Source organism: Haliotis asinina, chromosome 8 (assembly GCF_037392515.1).
Source record: "Haliotis asinina isolate JCU_RB_2024 chromosome 8, JCU_Hal_asi_v2, whole genome shotgun sequence".
Taxonomy (NCBI): Eukaryota; Metazoa; Mollusca; class Gastropoda; order Lepetellida; family Haliotidae; genus Haliotis; species Haliotis asinina.
Window position 1 is genome coordinate 1170867 of NC_090287.1, and position 21549 is coordinate 1192415.

Below are 21549 nucleotides of genomic sequence, written 5' to 3' on the forward strand. Positions count from 1 at the left end.
GTTGGCAATCGTGTGTAGTGAAATTACAGTTTCAAGGGTGCAATTTCACTACACCCGATTGTTGAGTAGTTTGGCAATTTTATAAAGAAAGCATTGTTAGCAACTAAAAGTGCGAACCACATTAAATATATAGAGATTGATTTGAAAAGAAAACTGTCCGTTTAATGTATTGAAGATATCATTTTAAGGTAGCTTGAAATTTGTTCCACCGGTCCATGTGAACTAGTGTCATATTATGTATGTACTCTTACAAATTATGCATTGTAATCTGCATGAACTTCTCCTTATTGTTCGAGAATGGTGGTTCTGAATTTGCAACTAACAGTACATCATTTAGTTACATGACTCGGTCAACAAAAGTTTAGTTACACAACTCAGTCAACAAAAGTTTTCAACGAAGGCGATCACGATGGATGTAAATGATAACGATCTTTTTCAGACACATGTTGCGGAATATTATAAGCTGGGTTTAGAAGTATGTTACTCCCAGTACGGAAACCAAACTGTAGACTGTTTCCGGCCTGATAAACGATGCGCCAGCACGCAGCCGGAGAACAGAGTCGACAATGTACACGACGGGTCAGCTGATACACGTCGTTCTGTCGGGGTAAGTCTGATGTCATGTATGTATGGAGACCCATACATCGCCCCGTCTGTGCTCATGTTAAACTACAGACTCAATAACTTATGATCAGCAATATTATTCCGTAAACAAACTGTTATACTAGATTGTAGCTATATCAAGGTTATGTTTCATGCTCCTTGTGAATGGTGAAGCATAATCGATGATTCAGGACTTACAGTGTGTCACGGTGTTCAGTCACAAGATTTGTTTCACGAAGTATATTTAGTAGAGTTACGACAGTCTGTTAAATGCAACTGTTTAACCTACAACTGAACAAATTAAATCCCCTCTTTGCTTTCGCTTTATATCTAGTCTGTCTCCCATGCCTATATCACCACGTCATCTTTTCCACTGCCTATCTCAAACTTCAACTTCTGCCCTATTTATCTCACCTCTTCTACTTCTCCTTACTTATCACACCCTTGGACGTCTCCCCTACTTATCTCGCCCTTTGAGTTTCAACCCTGCATATCTCATTCCTTCACGTTCATCTATACCTCAACTTATCTCGCTCCTACAATCTTCCCCATGTCATATTCTCCTTTACGTATTTGACCGTCTCCCCGTCTTATCTCACCCTTCAGATCATTATTATATCTCACCCTTCAGATCATTAAAATATCTCACCGCTTCAACTTCAGTTCTACTTATTTCACTCCTTCAACTTCTCCCCTACTTATCTCGCCCCTTGAATTTCAACCCCGCTTATCTCATTCCTTCACCTTCATCTTTACGCGAACTTATTTCGCTCCTTAAATCTCCCCCACATGCATCTCGCTCCTCAGACTTTAGAGACACTTGTCTCTTGATGTCGCGATATTTTGACGCTATGCTGACTTTACTCAGACTAGTCGCTGGAACTTAACATGTCACTTACCGAAACTGGGAGTATAACGTGGTGGGTGACAGGTTTCCTGTTTAGCCGGTTTGCCGGTGTTAGGTACGTTTTGTTCCCCGTTACATTCAGTGCAGGATTGTAGTAATCAGGTATGTGAGGTCAGAAGACAATACAGTGTTTGAAAGCTTTGTCTCCATAGCTATATCACTGCACATTTATGCAGTGAACAGTTATGTGTAGCACAGGTTGGTTTAGAGAACAAGGAATAAACTGCGGGTCGTGTCTGACTGTTGTAGTTACAGGAATGATAGTGCTGACTATAATGTATTCATTAACAATTCAGATTTTCTCAAAGGATGAGGATAACTGTTGGCCTGTATCCGGCTTGTTAATAGTGCCACAGGAGTTACAATACCCACGATAAAACATGCCCTACACGGGAAACGACGGTTTCAAATCAAAATATCACCGAGTGCTCTAAAGAAATTTTACGGTGTGTTTCACCAAACAATGAAGGGTGAGTGAGTGTTAAAGTGGTGGAGGGGTGATTGTTTTAGTGGTAGGTGAGTGAGTGTTATAGTAGTGGGTGAGTGAGTGTTACAATGGTGGAGGGGTGATTGTCGTTATAGTGGTGAGTGAGTGAGTGGGTGTTATGGTGGTGGATGAGTGCTATAGTGGTAGGTGGGTGAGTGTTACGGTGGTGAGTGAGTGTTACAGTGGTGGAGGGGTGAGTGATATAGTGGTGGGTGAGTGGGTGTTAAAGTGGTGGAGGGATGAGTGTTATATTTGTAGGTGAGTGAGTGTTACAGTGGTGAGTGGGTGTTATAGTGGTGGGTGAGGGAGCGTTATAGAAGTGGGTGAGTGGGTGTTATAGTAGTGAGTGAGTGAGGTGAGTGAGTGTTACAGTGGTGGAGGGGTGAGTGTTATAGTGGTGGGTGAGTGGGTGTTAAAGTGGTGGAGGGATGAGTGTTATATTTGTAGGTGAGTGAGTGTCACAGTGGCGGAGGGGTGAGTTTTATAGTGGTAGGTAAGTGAGTGTTACAGTGGTGAGTGGGTGTTATAGTGGTGGGTGAGGGAGCGTTATAGAAGTGGGTGAGTGAGTGAGTGTTACGGTGGTGGTGAGTGAGGGTTACGGTGGTGAGTGAGTGATTGTTACGATGGTGGGTATGTGTTACGCTGGTAGTTGAGTGAGTGTTACGGTGGTGAATGAGTAAGTGTTACGCTGGTGAGTGATTCAGTGGTAGGTGGGTGATTGGTTTTCTCAAGTGTTTGCCTGACTGATATAGTGGTAACGTTGTAGTTTGAGTTATTTGGGTACACGTATGCTTCTATACTCAATATGAATAACCTCATTAGTTCCAGTCTATGTCAGTTTCATTTAATGTACCACGAGCGATTGATAGGACCCGGATATTGTCCCAAACGGACTTAAACGTACCTCTCTCCTAGACTGGAATAATATCGCGAATGAAATAACTTCCGTATACATACATGCACTCTCTGCCTGCCTGTACATTAGATGTATAACACTCACACAGGAAGTGGTGGCCACGCTGATTCATCGCACTGGAAAGCCTTTGTGTTGACAGTTTCATCTTCCTGATGCACCAACAGCTGGTTCAGTGTAATAGTGGCCGTGCCCCCCAGAACACAGATACAAAGCAGGAACTAAGGAAAACTGATCGCTGAAGGCGTTACCATTTGCATTCTGATGAACCGGACACGTTGTTTTAGACAATGATTGTTATACTCATCGCTTCAAGACTTCAATACTTTATGTCTGAGAGGAGAGGCCATGAAACGTCTATTAAATGAAACCTAATATTTCTAAGATCAACCGGAAATTAAAAAATTCTGGGTGAGACTATTTTAAGATCATTTTGGAAAATATTTTGTTTTGAAACCCATTACCCTCTATCCGTTATGCCCTTTCAGTGACGGCAGTGTATATGAAACCAGTTATGTCTCTGAAAGGGTGAATATAATGTATTTGTAAGCTCGGTGTATCAGCGCTACACCAGTTTCAACTACTTCCTATCGTGTTTATGTCAGTAGGGAATTAGTAATCCAGATAGCACAGACAATAGCATTCCTAAGAGAACAACAGCATTCCTGAGCACAACAACAGCATCCCTAAGCACACCAAAAGACATTTCAAAGGATTAATCCTTAAATCCTGAAAGTATTCAATCTATTGACGTCACGGGGAACAAACATTCCGGAGGAAGAATAAAGCATTCAATAGATTATAACATTCCAGAAGCCATGAACAAGCATTCCACAGGTGTGTTCCTTAACGCTTCTGAAAACATTCAATCTATTGACGTCGCGGTGAACAAACATTCCTCGAGTAGAATAAAGCATTCAATAGAATACAATAAACATTCCCCAGGGTCCTGAAGTTCCCGAAAACTATGCAAACGATTTAAGTACAGGCGAACAAACATTCCTAAGTTAGAATAAAAGTATTCAACTGATGTAGAGTGTTAACCAAGCAAACTGCGTGTGTACAACTCTACATCCAATCGGTGTGATCATGCTCTACACAATCCCGTCATGCATCTTTTAGTATAAGTTATTTCAAATCAGTTACATCGTCATTATAGGCCAAGCGAGTTTCAGAAAGACACCTCTGCTTGTAATCCATATGGCATAGAAGATGTTTCACCTTCGACGTGTGGACTTTTCAACAGACCAGTTGGTCACGAGTACATTTAAAAAAATGAAGGATATTCTTAACACCCAGCTCCATTTGCACGAAACGTGTAAAACCACGTACACGGAGATGTCCAAGAGAATGAAGACCCTAGAACAGAAATTTCCCTCGCTATCGCCTGCTCTCATGAGCTTGATGTTGAATTATTCAGAAATTGCTGTCACCTCTGAGGATTGAAATTCAAGCAACAGAAACCGTCGATGACCCAACAGCATCTTGCTCAGGCTAAGAAGCCAAGGAAAGTGAAGGAACAGAAAAGGGGTCAGAAGCAGAAGACCAAAAAGAAGAAATCCACTCCTTTGCAACCAAGGTAAGCGTATAGTTTATCACTGTCTTCATTTTGAATATCTTTTCATTTATGTACGTGTAACTGTGTTTGCGGTTCAACATTCACCAATGTTCTTTGTCATTTTTAGGGAAATGGGAGAAGATACTGAAGCAGTGTCAACTCCATCCCTCACGACACAACCCATAATACCTATCACAGAACCTACCACAGAACCTGCTATAGATGACTGGTGGTTGGATTACACTCAACTCATGGAGGACATAGAACAGCAAGAGAAACAAGCCACAGACGTAACAGCTGTTGATTCATCCAGTGGAATCATGGAAGATCTCTATCAGGAAGAGAAACTTACTCCTCTTCAGAAAAGTTGCAGTGTATGCCGTTACAACAATAGGTTGCGTTACATGAGCTGTAATAGTGGACAAATTCATGTGTGCTGAATGGATCTCATGAACTGTATGTGCTACTATGATGAAGGAGGGGATGATGAAAGACGCGGTATCGCAGGACTTTGAAGGTCATATCCTATCAGTGTCAATACAGAAGTAAACATGGCGGTTATCATTATGTATTGTAACAAACTTTAGTGAATGGTCATAGAGTAAAAATGAATAAAATAACCCAATGGTGTTTCATGCTATATATTGCTCAGTACAACAGAACAACACGAGTCCTCGGAAGAAGAGCAGCGTGTTAAAGCAAAAAAAAGCCATAGGAAAGTATTATTTCAATGCTGAAAATCCTGGAGCTTATTTTGGTCCATCAAAACTATGTAATGAATTGAAGAAAAACAGACAACAACATATCAGGTTGAGGAATGTGAAACGATTTGTGAAAAATCAAGATGCCTATTGTTTACATAGGCCAGTCAAGCATAGATTGAAAAGGTTAAAAGTAAGGGTGAATTTTATGAATGAAATGTTTGATGTGGATCTGGCCGACCTCTCTCGTTATAACAAAGAGAATGATTGCATCAGATATTTGCTGGTGGCTATTGATATCTTGAGCAGATATACTTTTACTTTAGAAAACAAGAATCCCTAATCGGTGTTGAAAGCCTTCAAAGAAATACTTAAAACTAGGCAACAAAGAAGGTTCGCACATGCTGGATCAGAATTTCGAGCAGGCTTTGAGTCATATTTGAAAATGAAAAACATCGCTCATATACCATTATGCGGAATGAAAACATCAAAAGTAATTATGTAGAACGCTTCAACAGAACGCTAAAATCATTGATTACGCGTTACATGACTCACAACAATACCAAACATTACATTGATGCTTTACCTAAACTAGTGCACAACTACAATGATACGTTGCATTCCTCCCTACCTAATTTATCACCAGCTCAAGTGAATAAAGGTAATGAATTGAAAGTTTGGCAACATGTGTATGTCAAACCTTTGTTGAAACATCTCAAAAGTCTGCACCGAAATTCAAATATGAAGTAGGACATCTTGTTCGCATTCCATATCTGAAGAGACCTTTCAACACAGAACTTGACTTGAAGTGGACACAAGAACTGTTCAAAATAGCTCACCGTTTTAAAAGATAGGAAATTCCACTGTACAAACTCACAGATTTTCATGATGAAATGATCAAGGGTACCTTTTATACTAGTGAACTGCAGAAGGTCAATAAAGGAGAGGATACTGAGTGGCAGGTGGGAAAAGGTCTTAAAGAAGAAACGTATGAATGCAAAGACATGCTTTGGTTCGATGGTTAGGTTGGCCCAGTTCCTTTGATTCATATGTGGAGGAAAGTCAATTGAAAAGTTTGTAATGGAGAAATATGTGTTTCTGAAGTGTTCAGACTCAAAGAAAGGGAACAACCCTATCATTTCCGTGTGAAACTCAATCAAAGATTGGTGTTTGGTGGCTTCTGGGTAGTCAGCTTGACAGAATTAAACTTCGGAAAGGTGGATCTCACTCATATGAATGATGTGTAGATGTGTTGTGTAACCTATGTGGCAGTTCATTGATAGGACACACTCAATTACCATTGTTTAGGCGTTTTGACCTGAGGGAGGGACTTAACTTTAAATTTGCTAATGAATACAATATCCATGTGATGGTGAAAGAATCTCCAGAGATTGAAATTAGTATAAAAGCAAGTGATGGAACTCCGCTGTCATTCTTGAAAGAGGAGACTCACCTAACACTTCACTTCAGACTTTACCCTTTTGGTGATTGACATGAAGTCTTTACCTCTGTATATGCCCGATTACAACAAATGGTTGTTTAAAAAAACACATGACAGGTAGTTGTCAATTGATGAATGGAAAACCACAACCTAAGCTCATTTCATCTCATCAACCTGATGAAGCATCAAAAGAAGTTAAAGTCAAACTGCAGGTCACTTCTGAACCTCACAGTGTGGTGGAAAGAGCAGATACTAAAGAGAAGAGACAGAAATCATTAAAAAGGGCTGCAGGTGAACAGGTGGTCACAACCAAGAGGATACGTCTAACAAGCAGCATCCCCTCAAAGACAGCCTGTGTGCTCCAGAGCACTCCAGTGAACGAAAACGATATCTTTGGTTAACACCATGTCGCTGCTCACTAGTAAAAATGTCGAAGAGGTAGTTCTGAATCTTTAAATCTGTTCACACTACCTCCATTTCAGACATGTATTCAACAATATTACTATGAAAATGTACGTCCAGTGAGTCAAATCAACGATGAGGTGCCTTTGGAATTAAGTATTTCTAACACAGGTAGTGACTACCTTGATTTGAAGAGGACAAGACTGCATATGAAACTCAAGGTCATTCACAACGATGGAAGCTCACTGATTGATAAAGAACACGTGTGGGCAATCAACCTGTTTCTTCAGTGGCTTTTAGCCAGGTTTCAGTCTATTTGAATGACACACTGGTCTCTTCCACAAACAATCATTATGCTTACAGGATCATGATGAAAGCATTACTGAATTTTGGAGCTGATGCAAAGACTACTCAGTTAACCTCTCAGTTGTTCTACAAAGATGTAGGAGCATCGAACAGCGATATAGAAGCAACGGATACAGAAACAGGAAGCAACACCGGTTTGATGACATCGAGTCAAGAGATGACCATGTCTGGAAACTTATTTGAAGATGCATTTGAGATGAATAGATACATAGGTACACCTTCTGTCTCATGAGTGGTGTGGCCAACAAAAAGATCACTATAGCACTACTGGATGCTTATCTCAAAGTCTGCAGACTGAGTGTCAACCCAGCCCTGATTATAGCTCACAATACCTTGTTTGAGAACAACTCTAATGCCCTTTATCCATTCACCAAGTCTGAGGTGAAGGTCACTAGCATTCCTGTCTCTCAGTTAACACATACCATTGACAATGTCTCAAATCCCATTGCTAATCGATCTATTGTAGGATTTGTAGATAGTAGCAATTTTAGTGGGAAATATGATGGGAATCCTTTCAACTTTCAATCGAGCATGATTAAAACGATCAACCTGTACGTGAATGGTATCAGTGTCCCAGGGAGAGCTACAAGTGCAGACGATGCAGACACCTATCTCAAACTTTGGTGTCAAAACCAGGGAAATGGTATTTTGAGAAAGGACTTTTTGCTTTGGTAGTGCTCTTTTTGTTTACCAACTGGATGAAGTAGATACTGATTATCTCAATCTTGTGAAATCGGGAAATGTGAGACTTGAAATTGAATTCAAATCTGCTTTGACTAAGACATTGAGCTGTGTTATCATGAGTGAAAGAAAATTTATCATAGAAATTGATAAAGCACGGAATGTGTACATCAAGTAAACATGAAAGCTTCTGAATTGAAGTGTGCCATACAATGTGATCCTGTCCTACAAAACAAGTCTTAGGAGTTTTTGCTAAGTATACATGCCTGTACTCATATCTTCCATGATAAGAAAAGGGGTTGAACTTATTGTAAATACAGACTGTAGTCAAAAGAAAGCTCGTCACTGGGTTGCTATGTGCGTTAAAGGAAACAGATCAGAACTGTTTGACAGTTTAGCTGAACAGATTGATGACATATTTGATAGTTATCTAAAGTCTTATGTTCAATCGTATTTGCACAATGGTGAATGGATACAATCTGTAGATTCAAATGTATGTGGACTGTATTGCTTGTATTATTTGTTGTGTCAATTGAAAGCCAAGTGGAGTTTTCACCATTTTGTCCACCAGTTTGATGCTAAAGACTTTATCTGGAATGACAATTTTGTATCACAATATGTTTGTCAGTACTTCAGATATTGTACTCCTTCCTGTATTTTCTTGTCGATAATAACATTCATGCATGATATTTTGTTAAAATAAATAGTTCAGACTAAAGTATTGTTTGTTTACAAATACGTACGCTAATAGTGATATAACTCAGTTTCATACTGAGCAGGTTACCAAGATACATCATGGATGAAAGTACGTGTCTGTTGCCTTTTAAAACGCTCACAACCATATCCGTGATAGCTGGATCGTTTAGTGGTAAAACCTTTTGGGTTGCACGTCTGTTAAGACAAGCCAATATCATGTTTGATCCCGCACCCAAATTGATTATTTACTGCTATGCTGTGTGGTAGGATGTCTATAGTGAGCTCAAGAGAATTATTCCCAATATTCGTTTTCAAGATGTCCTTCCCACAGGACAGGAGTTAAATTCATATTCTTTAGAATCAGATAAACGATGTCTGCTGGTAGTAGATGACTTAATGCAACGAGTGTGTAAAAGTCAGTTGTTTTTACACCTACATACCACATTATCACACCATCTGGGAATTTCTGTTATTAACATCCAACAATCAGCCTGTCCAAAAGGGGAATGCAACAGAACTATGTCGATGAACACACATTATTTTGTGTTATTGTCTAACCCTCGCTCAGCACATGAGTATAAGGACAGACTAAATATTTTACCGAATCTTTTCAAGATGCTGTAAGTAGAAAGAAATATGGTTATCTGCTCATAGATACCTCACCCTATTCAGTAGGGACGTTTGCGTACAGGGATATTCTTTGATGAGGTGTGTACAGTGTACCTGCCGCAGATATAGGGTGACGAGTATTTATAAATATGGTAGTATACAGCCATGTCTCATCATTTTTACTTTAAAACCGAAAAGAGCCATGGATGTGTGTGGACGGTTTGATAACATAGTGCCAGATTGTATTGAAATTCTGCGCAATAATACTACGTTTGGCCAAAAGTTTAGTGACAGACTGAAGTCTTTCAACGGTTGGCCTTTACAAATGAAGCAGTCACCAAATGTCATGGCAGAAGCGGGATTTATCTACACAGGACTTTCTGACAAGGTCTACTGTTTCAAATGTTGACTACAAGCACATTCATGAAGATGATCCACTAGCACAACATTTTTGATTGTCGTCACACTGTACTTATATTCACATGGTGTCTGAACCGAAAACCAACAAGGAAGGTTAGAACGCATACAACTCTGAATAAATATTAATCACCATAGTTTTTCAAACTGACAACCTTCTATATAACAGCCAATTCACTTCACTTCAGTCATTTTACATTCAGCTCTCCCTCAGAATGTATGCAGTGAAAGAAAGCAATTGTTTGATCAACATCATCGAAAAAAAACAGAAACAAAGATGCAACATTGAAAGAAACAGCTTCTCGAATATTGTTTACAGTGTCAGTGTGGGGAGATGATTACGCTGCTTTACAAATAGAACATCACTATGACTCATGGACTGAAGTCATTAAAGACTTGTTGTGGAATAACAGACTGTGTCCCAACATATTAGATGAAGACATATGGATAGATGGAAGGGTAGACTACGAATGTTCCTGTAGTGAAAATGACCGAGTGGTGGCTAATAATATTTTTCGAAAGGCTATGTCTTTACAAGATTACGAAGACACAAAACACAGTACCACTGTGTCTGTTAAGGGTGAAGATTTGTTGGAAAAGGGTTTGCATGACCCTCCTCATGATTGTAGCCATTGCAAAGAAAATGACAACGAAGAAGATGCGAATTTTTATGTCTAGATAAATAACAATAACCAAAGATGTGTGTCTTCATTTGAAAGTGGAACAGCTACCCTACAGCATCAAGCATCGGCTTTTCTTATCATGTTAGAACAAGCTAATTCTGCACAGAGAAAAGCTACGCTGACTCATGCTTCATCTGAACAGATTAAGTCAGTGATTACACTAGTGTATAATATTCTTGTTGTAAAGATACAGCTAACAGAAGGCGATAAAATCCGTCTGTCACGACATAAGACCGTCATTCGAATCTTGGCCAGTAAGAGTGTCATCAGACGCAGGAAACGTGAGCTCATCGTTGCCAACCATTCAGTTTTATCCATTTGCATAAGGAACTACCAAGCCTACTTGTCCTCAGTATAAGATGAGCAAGCCTATGATTCTTCTGACGAGAGAGAATTATCAGACACTGATGTCCAAACAAGACGAACAGACAGCTCATCAGACAGCTCAGCCTCAGAAAGCGAATGAGATCGATGATGATGATTCACAACGGATGGCTAACTCGGGACAACCGGCTGATAATCCGGCATGCGACAAAAAGACTGAACTCCTGTTTCAAGTTCCTGACCGGTTAATCAAGAACATTTCTTCTACCAAAACATTTGGAAAGTGATGTCACTATTGCTTTTTTTAGAAAAACAACATTGAAAAAGGACAATCACATGTAGATGAGAATGTACAACTTGTGGGAAACAATAATAATGTGCTGCAAAACTCGAACATTGTCAACTTGATTCGTGTTTTTATCCTGTCACCGCGAAGTAGGCGTTCACCTGTGGGCTATAAACAGTTTCTTAAACTATTAAAGCGTTTACATTTGCCCAAACATTTCATGAAACGTATTGGAAGAAAAAAGAAGGACACGACAAAGACACATAGAAATGCTTTATTTGTGAAACGTAAAGCTGCCGAAGGTGTTCCCGGGATGAGGAAATCGGGAGCATTAGAATCATTTTATTGAAACCTCAAACTCTATATATTGTGTCAATAAACAATGTGTCAACAAATATGTTCAGGTTTATTCTCTTTGTAGTCTTAAAGTAGTCACACATAGTTTTTTTCAGCAAGTTTGTTCTTGCAGTGAAACATAAGGACACAATCAGTCAGCCGCTGGAAAAAAATGTCGTGTCATGCACAAGTTTGACTTCAGTTTGTCATCATAATAAATCTTGCGGCAAGTGCAGGCATGGTTGCCTTCATTTTTTTTCTTCCTGACCGCACATTTGCCAACATGTATCAGAAATCTGTGACAAGTATATTTTATGATTACACGATGCCATTAAGAAAGTGGTCAAATACAACATATGTCAAATGTGGGATTTCACTTTCTCAGTAAAGTACAAATACTAGTACTTTTTTGGTTGAGTCCCATCCGGGATTCGAACCCGCACCCTCAGAGTCAGGCACCTAATCACCTGATCTGAGGGTGAAAGAAATGATCAATCGGACTGACTATGTGGTACCAGGTACCAGGATGTCTTTTGGTATACAGGTGTGCCAGGAATGAAGGTGGTGGTGAACACGTGGCGATCGGCTCTGTTCATAAACATTTTTACTAATATAACCGGTTATCTCCACAGATGCGGCAAATAAATTAACAGTGAGACTAATTTCACAATTAATGTTTGACACTAAATAATGGCTGTATCAACAGAAAAAAGCTGTTTCTTCAATTCCTGATTTGATCTAAAATAGTTATGAAAATGAAATGGAATTTCGCAAAGAGAAATTTGATGGTTAGGATCAACCAATAAATAATCAAAGCCAAATGTTGCAGGTGAAATCAATAGAACAGGCATGACACTCATAATGCATGGATATTTTTTCGTCTTATATACTAAACCTACTGGTATTGCAAAATCCTGTTCGTGACATTTTGAACAGTACATTTTATTGAAATTTGTAGAAAAAGTCGTGATATTTGTTGTATAACGTTTACGCGTGTCCGACAATCACGAAAACTGAACGTGTGATACATTAGTTTATCGGTTAGTATAAAATGCGCGGGGTAGAGGTCGGTTTGTGATAACAGTTACTGCATAAAGCCTGTCGTTTCGGCGAACGGCTGACCAAACGATAAAACCGACCACGCGTGAGATATCTTATGTTTTTTCACCAGTTGAACCCTGAGAGGGATTCCGCTGAAAGGATTTGTAAAACTACTCCACCCACTTCGTTCGTGTCCGAGAGCATCACGAGTTTTGAACAGTTTGTTTGTATAACTGCTACATGACGCCAAGAAATCTCACTGTGTATGTAGCTAATAACTAATATGAAAGCTATTTGCGACTTAACTTGTTGAAACGTGTGGGAATGATAACTTAATGATACTTTCTCATGAAAAAACTAACTTTTGGTGATTTATAAGGGAAAAACACCTGTTGATTTATTCCAGTGGAAATATCAAACTGTACTGTGAACTGTACCAATCTAAACTGTGCTGTGAATGTGAAACCTGTCCTGAAAAGTGATGTGAAAATTGTGTTTAAAGACCGAATGTTCAGTGAAACTGGAAAGACTAACACTGGAATTATTTTTATATAAAAAAGAAAGCATCCCAGATATGACAACGGCGGAGCGTGTATGCAAACCCGTTTTGTTCGAATTTAGGTAAGTTTTATTCATTTATTTGTTTTACTTATAAAGTAAAATGTAATATGTCTAACATGCGAGGACAAAGTGTGTCACCACACTTAAAGGTGTTGAACTTTGCTAACATTCGATGTTATTTATGCACTACAATTCCATGACACGGACAATGAACCGGAAGTATTCGCTCGAACGCAACTGCAGAGGCGTTGTGAGGCCAAACCTAATGCATTACCCCTCCTCTATCTGCGTTTTGGCGTTCAATTTCGGGAGCGTACGGGAACATCGCTGATTCTCTGCGTATATTCTGCAGAGAGCATTTCAAGTTTTTCAAAGCAGCGTCTCGTTTATTCATTCATTGGTTCATCCATTCTTTTATTTGATTACACGTTCTAAACTCCACGAATGAGCACGTTTCATAAAGTTAACCCTTTCTCTCCTATCATAGACCTGAATAATGACAGAAGATTACAAACATATACAAAAGGATTCATTTATAAGCTAACAAACTTGTTGGAATGTATTTGTCACTAGTGAGAGTTGTGAAACACACGTATAATAGAACACTTAAGACACTAACCGGTTTGAGCTGTTCAAGGGTTAATGTATTATATCTTTTTTGTTCACCGCATGTCGTTTGAATGGTGTCAGAAGCTTTAAGGAGCACACTTGTGGAATGCTATCGTTAAATAGTTTGCATAGTTTCAAGAGCGTTAATGATTTTAAGGAGTAATCCTGTGGAATGCTATTGATTGACTGAAATATCTTGAATAGTTTAAAGATTTTTAATCAGTGCTCCTGTGGAATGCAGTTGGATTCATCAGGAATGCTATTGTTTTCTTAGGAAGGCTATTGTCTGTGCTATCTGGATTACTTATTCCCTACTTATTTCGATGTGTCATGGTGAAATCTTTACACAAGCTACACATGACGTCCACCTGGCAAGGTGTTTTATATCTTCTTTGGTGTGTGTTGTAGATGGACGCTGTCACAAAGCTGGAGAAGTTGAATGAGAATTTCCTGACGTGTTGTATCTGTAGTGAGGTGTACAAGGATCCGTGCACTCTGACGTGTGGTCACACCTTCTGTAGGGGTTGTCTGAAGAAGTACCTCTTGAACATCCACGACACTCTCCTGAGTTGCATCCCGTGTCCCTACTGCCGCCAGGCTACCAGTGTCCCGCACCCAGACGTGCCGGTGGAAGAGTGGGTGAAACCCATCAAGCCGAGCTTCCTTATACAAGGGCTACTGGACATGTTCGCCCCAGGGGATGGAAATACACAAGGTAAGGAACTGTGTCCGCTCGCATTCCGATCATCACTTCCAAGCTAGGGATCTTGCCGCTGATAACGAGGGCACCGGCTCTCAAGGTGAGAGAACCCGTGGTTGATACTGACGACGTCGCTTCCAAGGGAGGGAACTCGCCGCTGACAGGGAGGGCTCCTGCTCTCACAAGGAATAAAACACGTGGCTGATACATAACGCCTAAGGAACATTCCTCTCATATTAAGGCTATCCTTTACCCTCATCACTTCTAATGGTATGGAACATTCAGCTTATATCAAGAACATACTGATTTAGAGCAAATTTTGGAACGGGCAGAAAAATGGCCAGTATCCTTTAATTCCAATGAGACAGAATCAATACGTCTTACAACCAACGCCAATGCCGAATCTAACCCGTGTCATTAATTCCATCCAGAGTCGTAAACATTTAGGTCTTACACTTCATCTGGATTGCTCATGGAATGAAAAATACTAACGATTTTGATAAAATGTTACACAGTGGTCAATTGTTTAAGAAGTCTCGAAAACATTACTGGTAAACACATATAAGATGATCCACGACCTGACAAATGACCCCAATTTGCATACTTGGGAACGCCCCACAGAATTATCCACTTGAAACAAGAGGGAGACAGGTTGTCTAATAAATATCGAAATCTGTTTAACAGTATTGAGACAGGTGTAAAACAGTAGCGAGACAGGTGTTACACAGTAGCTAGACGGGTGTTGCGGTAGCGGTGTTGATTTCATGTCACGGTTAGCATGTATTGCACGTGTATAATCGTCAAGCTACCTGTAGCAGCCAAGTGTACTCTCCAAATTCGTTGTACCGCCTCTCTTGTCACAAATGCGTTTAGTGCGCAGGATCAACTAATATGTGTCTAGCAGTAGAAAGCATGTATAAACAGTTCATATTACCAGTCTTTCATTATTGCAATCACATATGGGATAGTTGTACAAAACAACAGGCAGATATGCTTGAAATGCTCAATTCCCATGCTCTAAGAACCCTATGTGGTGTTGTTCGTGGTACCAGCCATCATAAATTATACAAGGGAACTAATTGCCACCCGGTGTGCCGATGAAGATGCTTTCATAAAGGACTATGTTTTACAAAATGATTAATAACACGACGCTAAGGTCTATCAGTAAGCTTGTTCCGCCTAGAGTATCAGTTGTCGCAGGCTATATAATCTGCGGGATGATTCAAATCTTCACACTATAAACAATAAATCTGTAAATTATACGAGGTCCTTTACCGTTGAATTACAGTTACCGTTAAATTATGGAATTCATTACCAGCCGAACATAGAGAGTCAGTGAGCCTATCGAGATTTTTAACAAATCTAATATCTACAGTAATTTCGACTTAAATTTCGGTAGCAGATTTTGTCAGATCATACATGTTCGTCTCTGACTCTGAGTAGTGACCTCACTGCGCACAAATATGAAAGATTTATATCCCAAACATCATCTTACTCTTCTGGTAATAACTATGAAGAATCTGCTCATGTATTATTTACAAGGATATAAGTCAAATTGTGTATGTTTATACTGAGGGGTTTGGCCTAACATCAGTTTGATTTGGAAACCAAAATTGATCTTCAACAGCAAACAAAATACTTGTAATTTCAATGCTCTCGTTTATAGACACAACAGCCAGATATGATCCAAAATAATTTGTGTGAATGATATAATACTGTTTAACAATGACTGGCGATATTTCTCACTTTTGCAACATGTTTATATCATTCACACTGTACATTCATCATGACATGTTTACTCTTCCTTCTATTGTATCCCGGAGCTGTATTTATGTAAACATGCGTGCTTACCAATCCTGTTCCTTTGATGGGAAATAAATGTGTTAAAATCATATGAAGAACATATAAGAGGACATTGAACTATTTCGATGCTACTATTTCAATAAATGCTTCCGTGATTTTGATACGGCATCAATGATGCCAAACGGGCTCTAGACTGCTTCTCAGCTTATCGGTTCCACCCACAGATATATCATACGGTAGGTTTCGCACTGAGGAGCACTACCCATTAGATGTTAAAGAATGGTGTTTGGGTAGCTTTGTGGTTAAAGCGTCCGCTCGTCACGCCGACGACCCGGGTTCAATTCACTACATGGGTACAATGTGTGAAGCCCGTTTCAGGTGTCCCCATGTGCAATATTTCAGGGCCTAGATTTTCGGAGCTCCCTTAGCGCCATGATAGTCGCAAGTGCCATACATTAAAATTAACTTATGACTATCTTGCTGCTAAGATAGTCGCAAGTGCCATACTTTAACATTAACTTATGACTATCTTATCATTAAGATACTCACATTTAAAATATGTTTTGCTTCGATTGCAGATGTAAGCAAGCATCTGTGTGTTTCCTGTACATTGCTCGGGGAGAAAAGGGGCGTGGTGGAGTTCTGCTGCAGAGACTGTAGCAAAGCCGTTTGTGGGAACTGCTGTACACTGCACCACAGGACGTGTGCATCTGTCGTCCCCATACAGACTGTGCTACCAGAGATCAGGTCCGTCCTACTGGACAATAAGGACATGATCAGCAAGCAGCTGGACAGCACCAGGTCCAGTGTTTTGCATCACCAGTCACGGATCCTCGACATGAGCCAGAAGAAGTTGTCGCTGGAATTACAGACGAGGGAGGTCGCCCAAAGAGCCATGACTATGATCAAACAGAGGGAGAAACAGCTGCTGAACGAGCTGAATGAGATGACTGAACGGCAGATTGCTGATCTGAAAGGACAGGTGAAATCGGGGGAAATACACATCCAGATGTATCAGCAGTATGTTGAGTACATAACACAGGTGTTAAAGTCGGACAGTGAGACTGAGATGTTTGACATCTACCAGATGTGTCAGTCTGGAGCAATAAGGGAGGCAACAGACAGACACTTTCATCTCCAACACAAAACAGAGGAGGAGGATATGATATTCATTGATGAGTTCGATGAGCGAGCATTTCTCACGGATGTCCGTCTGGGAAGACTAGAGAAGCCATTGTTTGATGTTACGTCCAGTCCCATGCTAAGTGAGTCAATTGATGTCAGGTTTGACAGTGACAACACTGCGCCTGATGCGTCTGATGTTGTTGTTGTGTTTGTGGACAACATGGAGACGCTAGTGGTGACAGACTGGAGCAACAAATGCCTGAAATCATTGTACACATTGGAGAATCAATCACGTCAGAGTAAACTGACGCTTAAAAGTAATCCATTTACTGTGACGAAGCTGACAGAGAACCAAGTGGCTGTGTCATTCTGGTCCTACAACGCTATAGTCCTAGCACAGGTGACACCTGACCTCTTCATGATGTCCACCATCAAAACAAAGAAGAAATACCGATGTCTGACAGCCTTAAGTTCTTCAACACTAGCAGCAGGATGCATGGATCCATCTTCTGTTGATGTGCTGGATATGGCGGGGGGCGTTCTGCAGACCTTCACTGGACACACGACTGGTCAGAACCTGCTACGTGAACCATGGTTCTTGAGTACTACCAACAACGGCAACATCTTGGTGTCCGACGGGGGCTCTGGTTCCGTGTACTGCATCACGCGAAAGGGAGGACTTGCCTTCGCCTACACGCCAACAGGGGGTAGAGAACTGAAACGACCACGTGGCATTACAACTACCAACACTGGGTACATCCTGGTAGCAGACTACTGGACGGAGAGACTGGTGCTACTGACACATACTGGGGAGTTTATCAAAGACCTCCTTATGTCCCAGGATGGAGCCGAATCTTTGTGTGGGGTATTTCTTCATTCAACGCGACTCTTTGTGACGGAAAGTTCTCAAAGAGTGAAAGTATTTGAGTTCAAGAGAACCTAACCTTGATGCCTGTCACCAATCCATGAGCTAACAATACCTCGACTATCCAGTATTGTAAAGGAATTGAAAAAGTCCTGAACGAAAGCTGGCGATTTACCCCTTGTATGATGCCAACATTTAACAAGTGACCATAAACAGCGAAACAAGTCACAATAGTTGGTGTAAACTGGGTAAGCACACCTCGGTTGCGAGTTCTTCACTGTGGTTCTGTAAAGTAAATGTTAACAGTTATCTTCGTGTTGCTATTTAGAAAGCGTCACTTCAATCAGTGCAAAATAGAATTTATGAAAACCGAAAAGAGTGTGTACATTGTATATTATGTATATATAAGAGTCAAAAGTTTATCGGGTGTGCTCTAAGGCTTTTATGTCGTGTGTGGAACGTACGATAATTGTTTGAGTCAAGTGTAATACAGAGCTCTTAAAAAATGTGTGACGGATTTTGTGACCACTAGTAATTTCGTTAGTAAGTGTCGAAGGGATTAAGGAAGATGGCGTTTAGTAACAAGTCAGGTCGTCATATCAGTATGCATATCCTCATAAGCTATGAGGAAGAAAGGTTTACTACCCAAGGATGCCCTCAGTAAGATCATGGTTGAAACTCCGGCGTATCTTAGCGTATCACTTGAAGGCATCCTATTCAACAGTGGAAGGTTTGCAATGTGTTTTATATATGTAATGCATAGGTGACTAATTTTCATTTTTTTTCAGTTTTGCTTATTGTAATTATTCTGAGTAGCTGAAGTGGTCACATGCTATTGCATACAGATCCAAATGATTACGAAGCCAAGCCCACCGTAGCAGACTGTCTTCGCCGCTGCAGAGGGACCGTGGAGGGAATTCACTTTCCCCTCACGGGTGTTATAAATAACACAAAGGACTTTGTAGCGACACTTGTGTACATTCGGGTAGACCCTCGACAAGAAATGAAAGAGTTCAGGTTTACTCGCCTTTTCCGCTCGCCTCGGTTTCATGTTTTCATGTTTCTTTTCGGGCTTGCGTTTTCCCAGTATGTTTCTGCCGTTATCAAGCAACTAATATTTCAATCTTGCGGGTAGTGACCATGTTTGAAACAGCCGTCCTCTCCAGAGATATTTGTTCCGGTTTCGGTGAAGCTTCCGGTTTCTGGCCAAGGTTTCTGGCCATATGATTTCAGTTGAAACCGTTCTCTGTATATTGGCCACCCCTGCATTTTTTTTTTATGAATGTCGTCATTTTTGTTTATTAAACCTTTTCAGATCACATATACTTTCTTTATCACAGGCTTAATTTATTTATGAGGTCCAACATTGTACTTTTCAGTTCCTTGAATTATGAATAAAACAAGAAACAATTGTGTGAAGTGTATTAACCCGGGGAACAGGGACTGTGGGAGGAGAACACTCATGACTTTGTAAAGAATGACATGCGAATATCTTCAGGCAGCACCAGTAGCGCTTCGTACCCTCGTCCGGAGAACTTTTTACATTTTCTTTTTTGACAATCATCTTTCAGTGTTTTACAATACGTCAATTCATGTGTAAACGATACCTTTAAACAGATATGAAAGATTGAGCAAAATCTAGTTTAGAACAGTTGACTGAAGTAAGTGGCTACATTTTACACTAGTGAGTCTAAGCTTTGGATGGGTAGTTGCCTTACCTGCAGTGTTTTATATCACTAGCTTCATTACGGTGTTAGTAGACACGGTCGTATTAGTAATAAAGTTGTTTATCCCAAGGAACTCTCCCCGTTGTTTAGACGTGTCAGCTTAATGTAAGAGGATTGACTGATTGTTGTTTACCGCCGCGCCCAGCAATATTCCAGCCATGTGGCCAGTGTTTGTAAATCATCGACAGTCCAGACAATCCAGTGACAGCATGGACATCAGTCTACGCAGACGGGATCCGATGGCATGTGTCAACCAAGTCAGTGCACCTGACCACCCGATCCCTTTAGCTGCCTCTGACGTTAAACATGGCTTACTGAAGACCAATCTAACTCTGATCTTCACTGGTGCAAATGTTTAGGAAAAGACCCATGTAAACGTGAATTGTACCAACACCCAAGTCGGAGTGGCTTTCTTGAACTTCCGTTTACATGGGTAACTTGTACTCCCAATGGCGTGGGGAAAGGGGGTCCCCCGAGAGCAGCAGTAGTTACTATGATTCGTAAACACATTCTAGTGACATTTCTTGTCGGTTTTTGTAGACCAACAAACTGAGACTGAACAATCTGTTACCCGCGTGCGACGTCAAGTATTGTTCATGAAATGCTTGTATGGTGTTGCTGTTTTATTTTGCTTCATGTACATAATATTGAAAGGCAAAAACTTCAGTGAATTTGAATAGTGAACAATGTATTTATCATTTCAGTCATCATAGTTTGATTTATCAGACTGTATTGAAACAGACTTTGTTAATTCCTATCGTTAAATACACATGTTTTTTTCTGCGGACAGTTAAGGCTGTAATTTAAAAAAAGCTGTGTGTGACATTTACAATTTATCATTACATTAAACCGCTCAAGCAAATGCTAGTGCCCACTCAGTTAAAGAAATTGTTTTATGTCCTCTGATGCGATATCGTCATCCAGGAACCTTTCAAGCAGATGTTACATGGTAAACATCCAGTTTCCAGTAGCAGAGCGTTCAACAATCCGATAGACAGTACATTAGAGATAGAGAAAAGGTCATCAGAAGTGCCGAGTTTGTTTTGTTTATACTATAACGAAACAATGGTACTCATAAACTTGCACACACAAAAACAAGAAATAAAAGCATTTCTGAAAACTAGTGCCATAAATATATTTTGGTTGGATTACTTCCATAGAGTTAACCTAGAGCTAACCTAGAGTTGTGACTAGATCTCTACTTTCTAGAGGTATTTGTCAAGTCTACTATAACAGTTGGTGCTTGTAGTCCTGACAAAGACATCTCTCTGATGAACATGTCATCCTTCACTTCATCGTTTCGAAGAAAACATGTCCGCGTTTCACCCAGTATGCGCTTAAACAAAATAATTTAAGTTGCCGTTCTTAGAAATCATTTCAGATCACGATCAGTAAAATCAGCTGATTTAAATATCGGGTGTTTAATTAGAATATGCTTCCAGAAAACTTTCACAAGCCGATACAGTTCCACATTTTGATTTTACCCTACGTTCCAGAAGTTTGTCTAGTGAACAAATAACTCATGATATAGTCACAAATGTATAATCGACTGTGCTTTTGGCAGAGATTTCTTATGAAGGTGGCTTTTGTCACTTCGATTAAGAATATTCACCTGCAGTTGGGTCAGCGGGACGAGAGATAATTGATTTTGTGTCCTGTTGAGATCTCCGCTGAATGTATTGGTGAGATGTGTAGCGGCTCTCGGCTA

The 21549-nt window shown here is 40.2% G+C and overlaps 1 protein-coding gene across 1 annotated transcript; it reads left to right on the plus strand.

Moving 5' to 3' along the window:
- Nucleotides 1-539: 539 nt before the first annotated feature.
- LOC137293739 (tripartite motif-containing protein 2-like) lies at nucleotides 540-19526 on the plus strand. The gene is made up of 3 exons (XM_067824452.1): nucleotides 540-607; nucleotides 14030-14336; nucleotides 16703-19526. Exons 2-3 carry the CDS (start codon nucleotides 14030-14032, stop codon nucleotides 18190-18192), a joined length of 1797 nt encoding a protein of 598 aa, XP_067680553.1. The 5' UTR covers nucleotides 540-607; the 3' UTR covers nucleotides 18193-19526.
- The last annotated feature ends 2023 nt before the right edge of the window (nucleotides 19527-21549 follow it).

Bases quoted from the DNA above. Each gene is read 5' to 3' on its own strand.
- LOC137293739 (XM_067824452.1), top strand. From the start codon at position 14,030: ATGGACGCTGTCACAAAGCTGGAGAAGTTGAATGAGAATTTCCTGACG. The intron at 14,337-16,702 runs GTAAGGAACTGT...CTTCGATTGCAG, and splicing joins AGGGGATGGAAATACACAAG to ATGTAAGCAAGCATCTGTGT.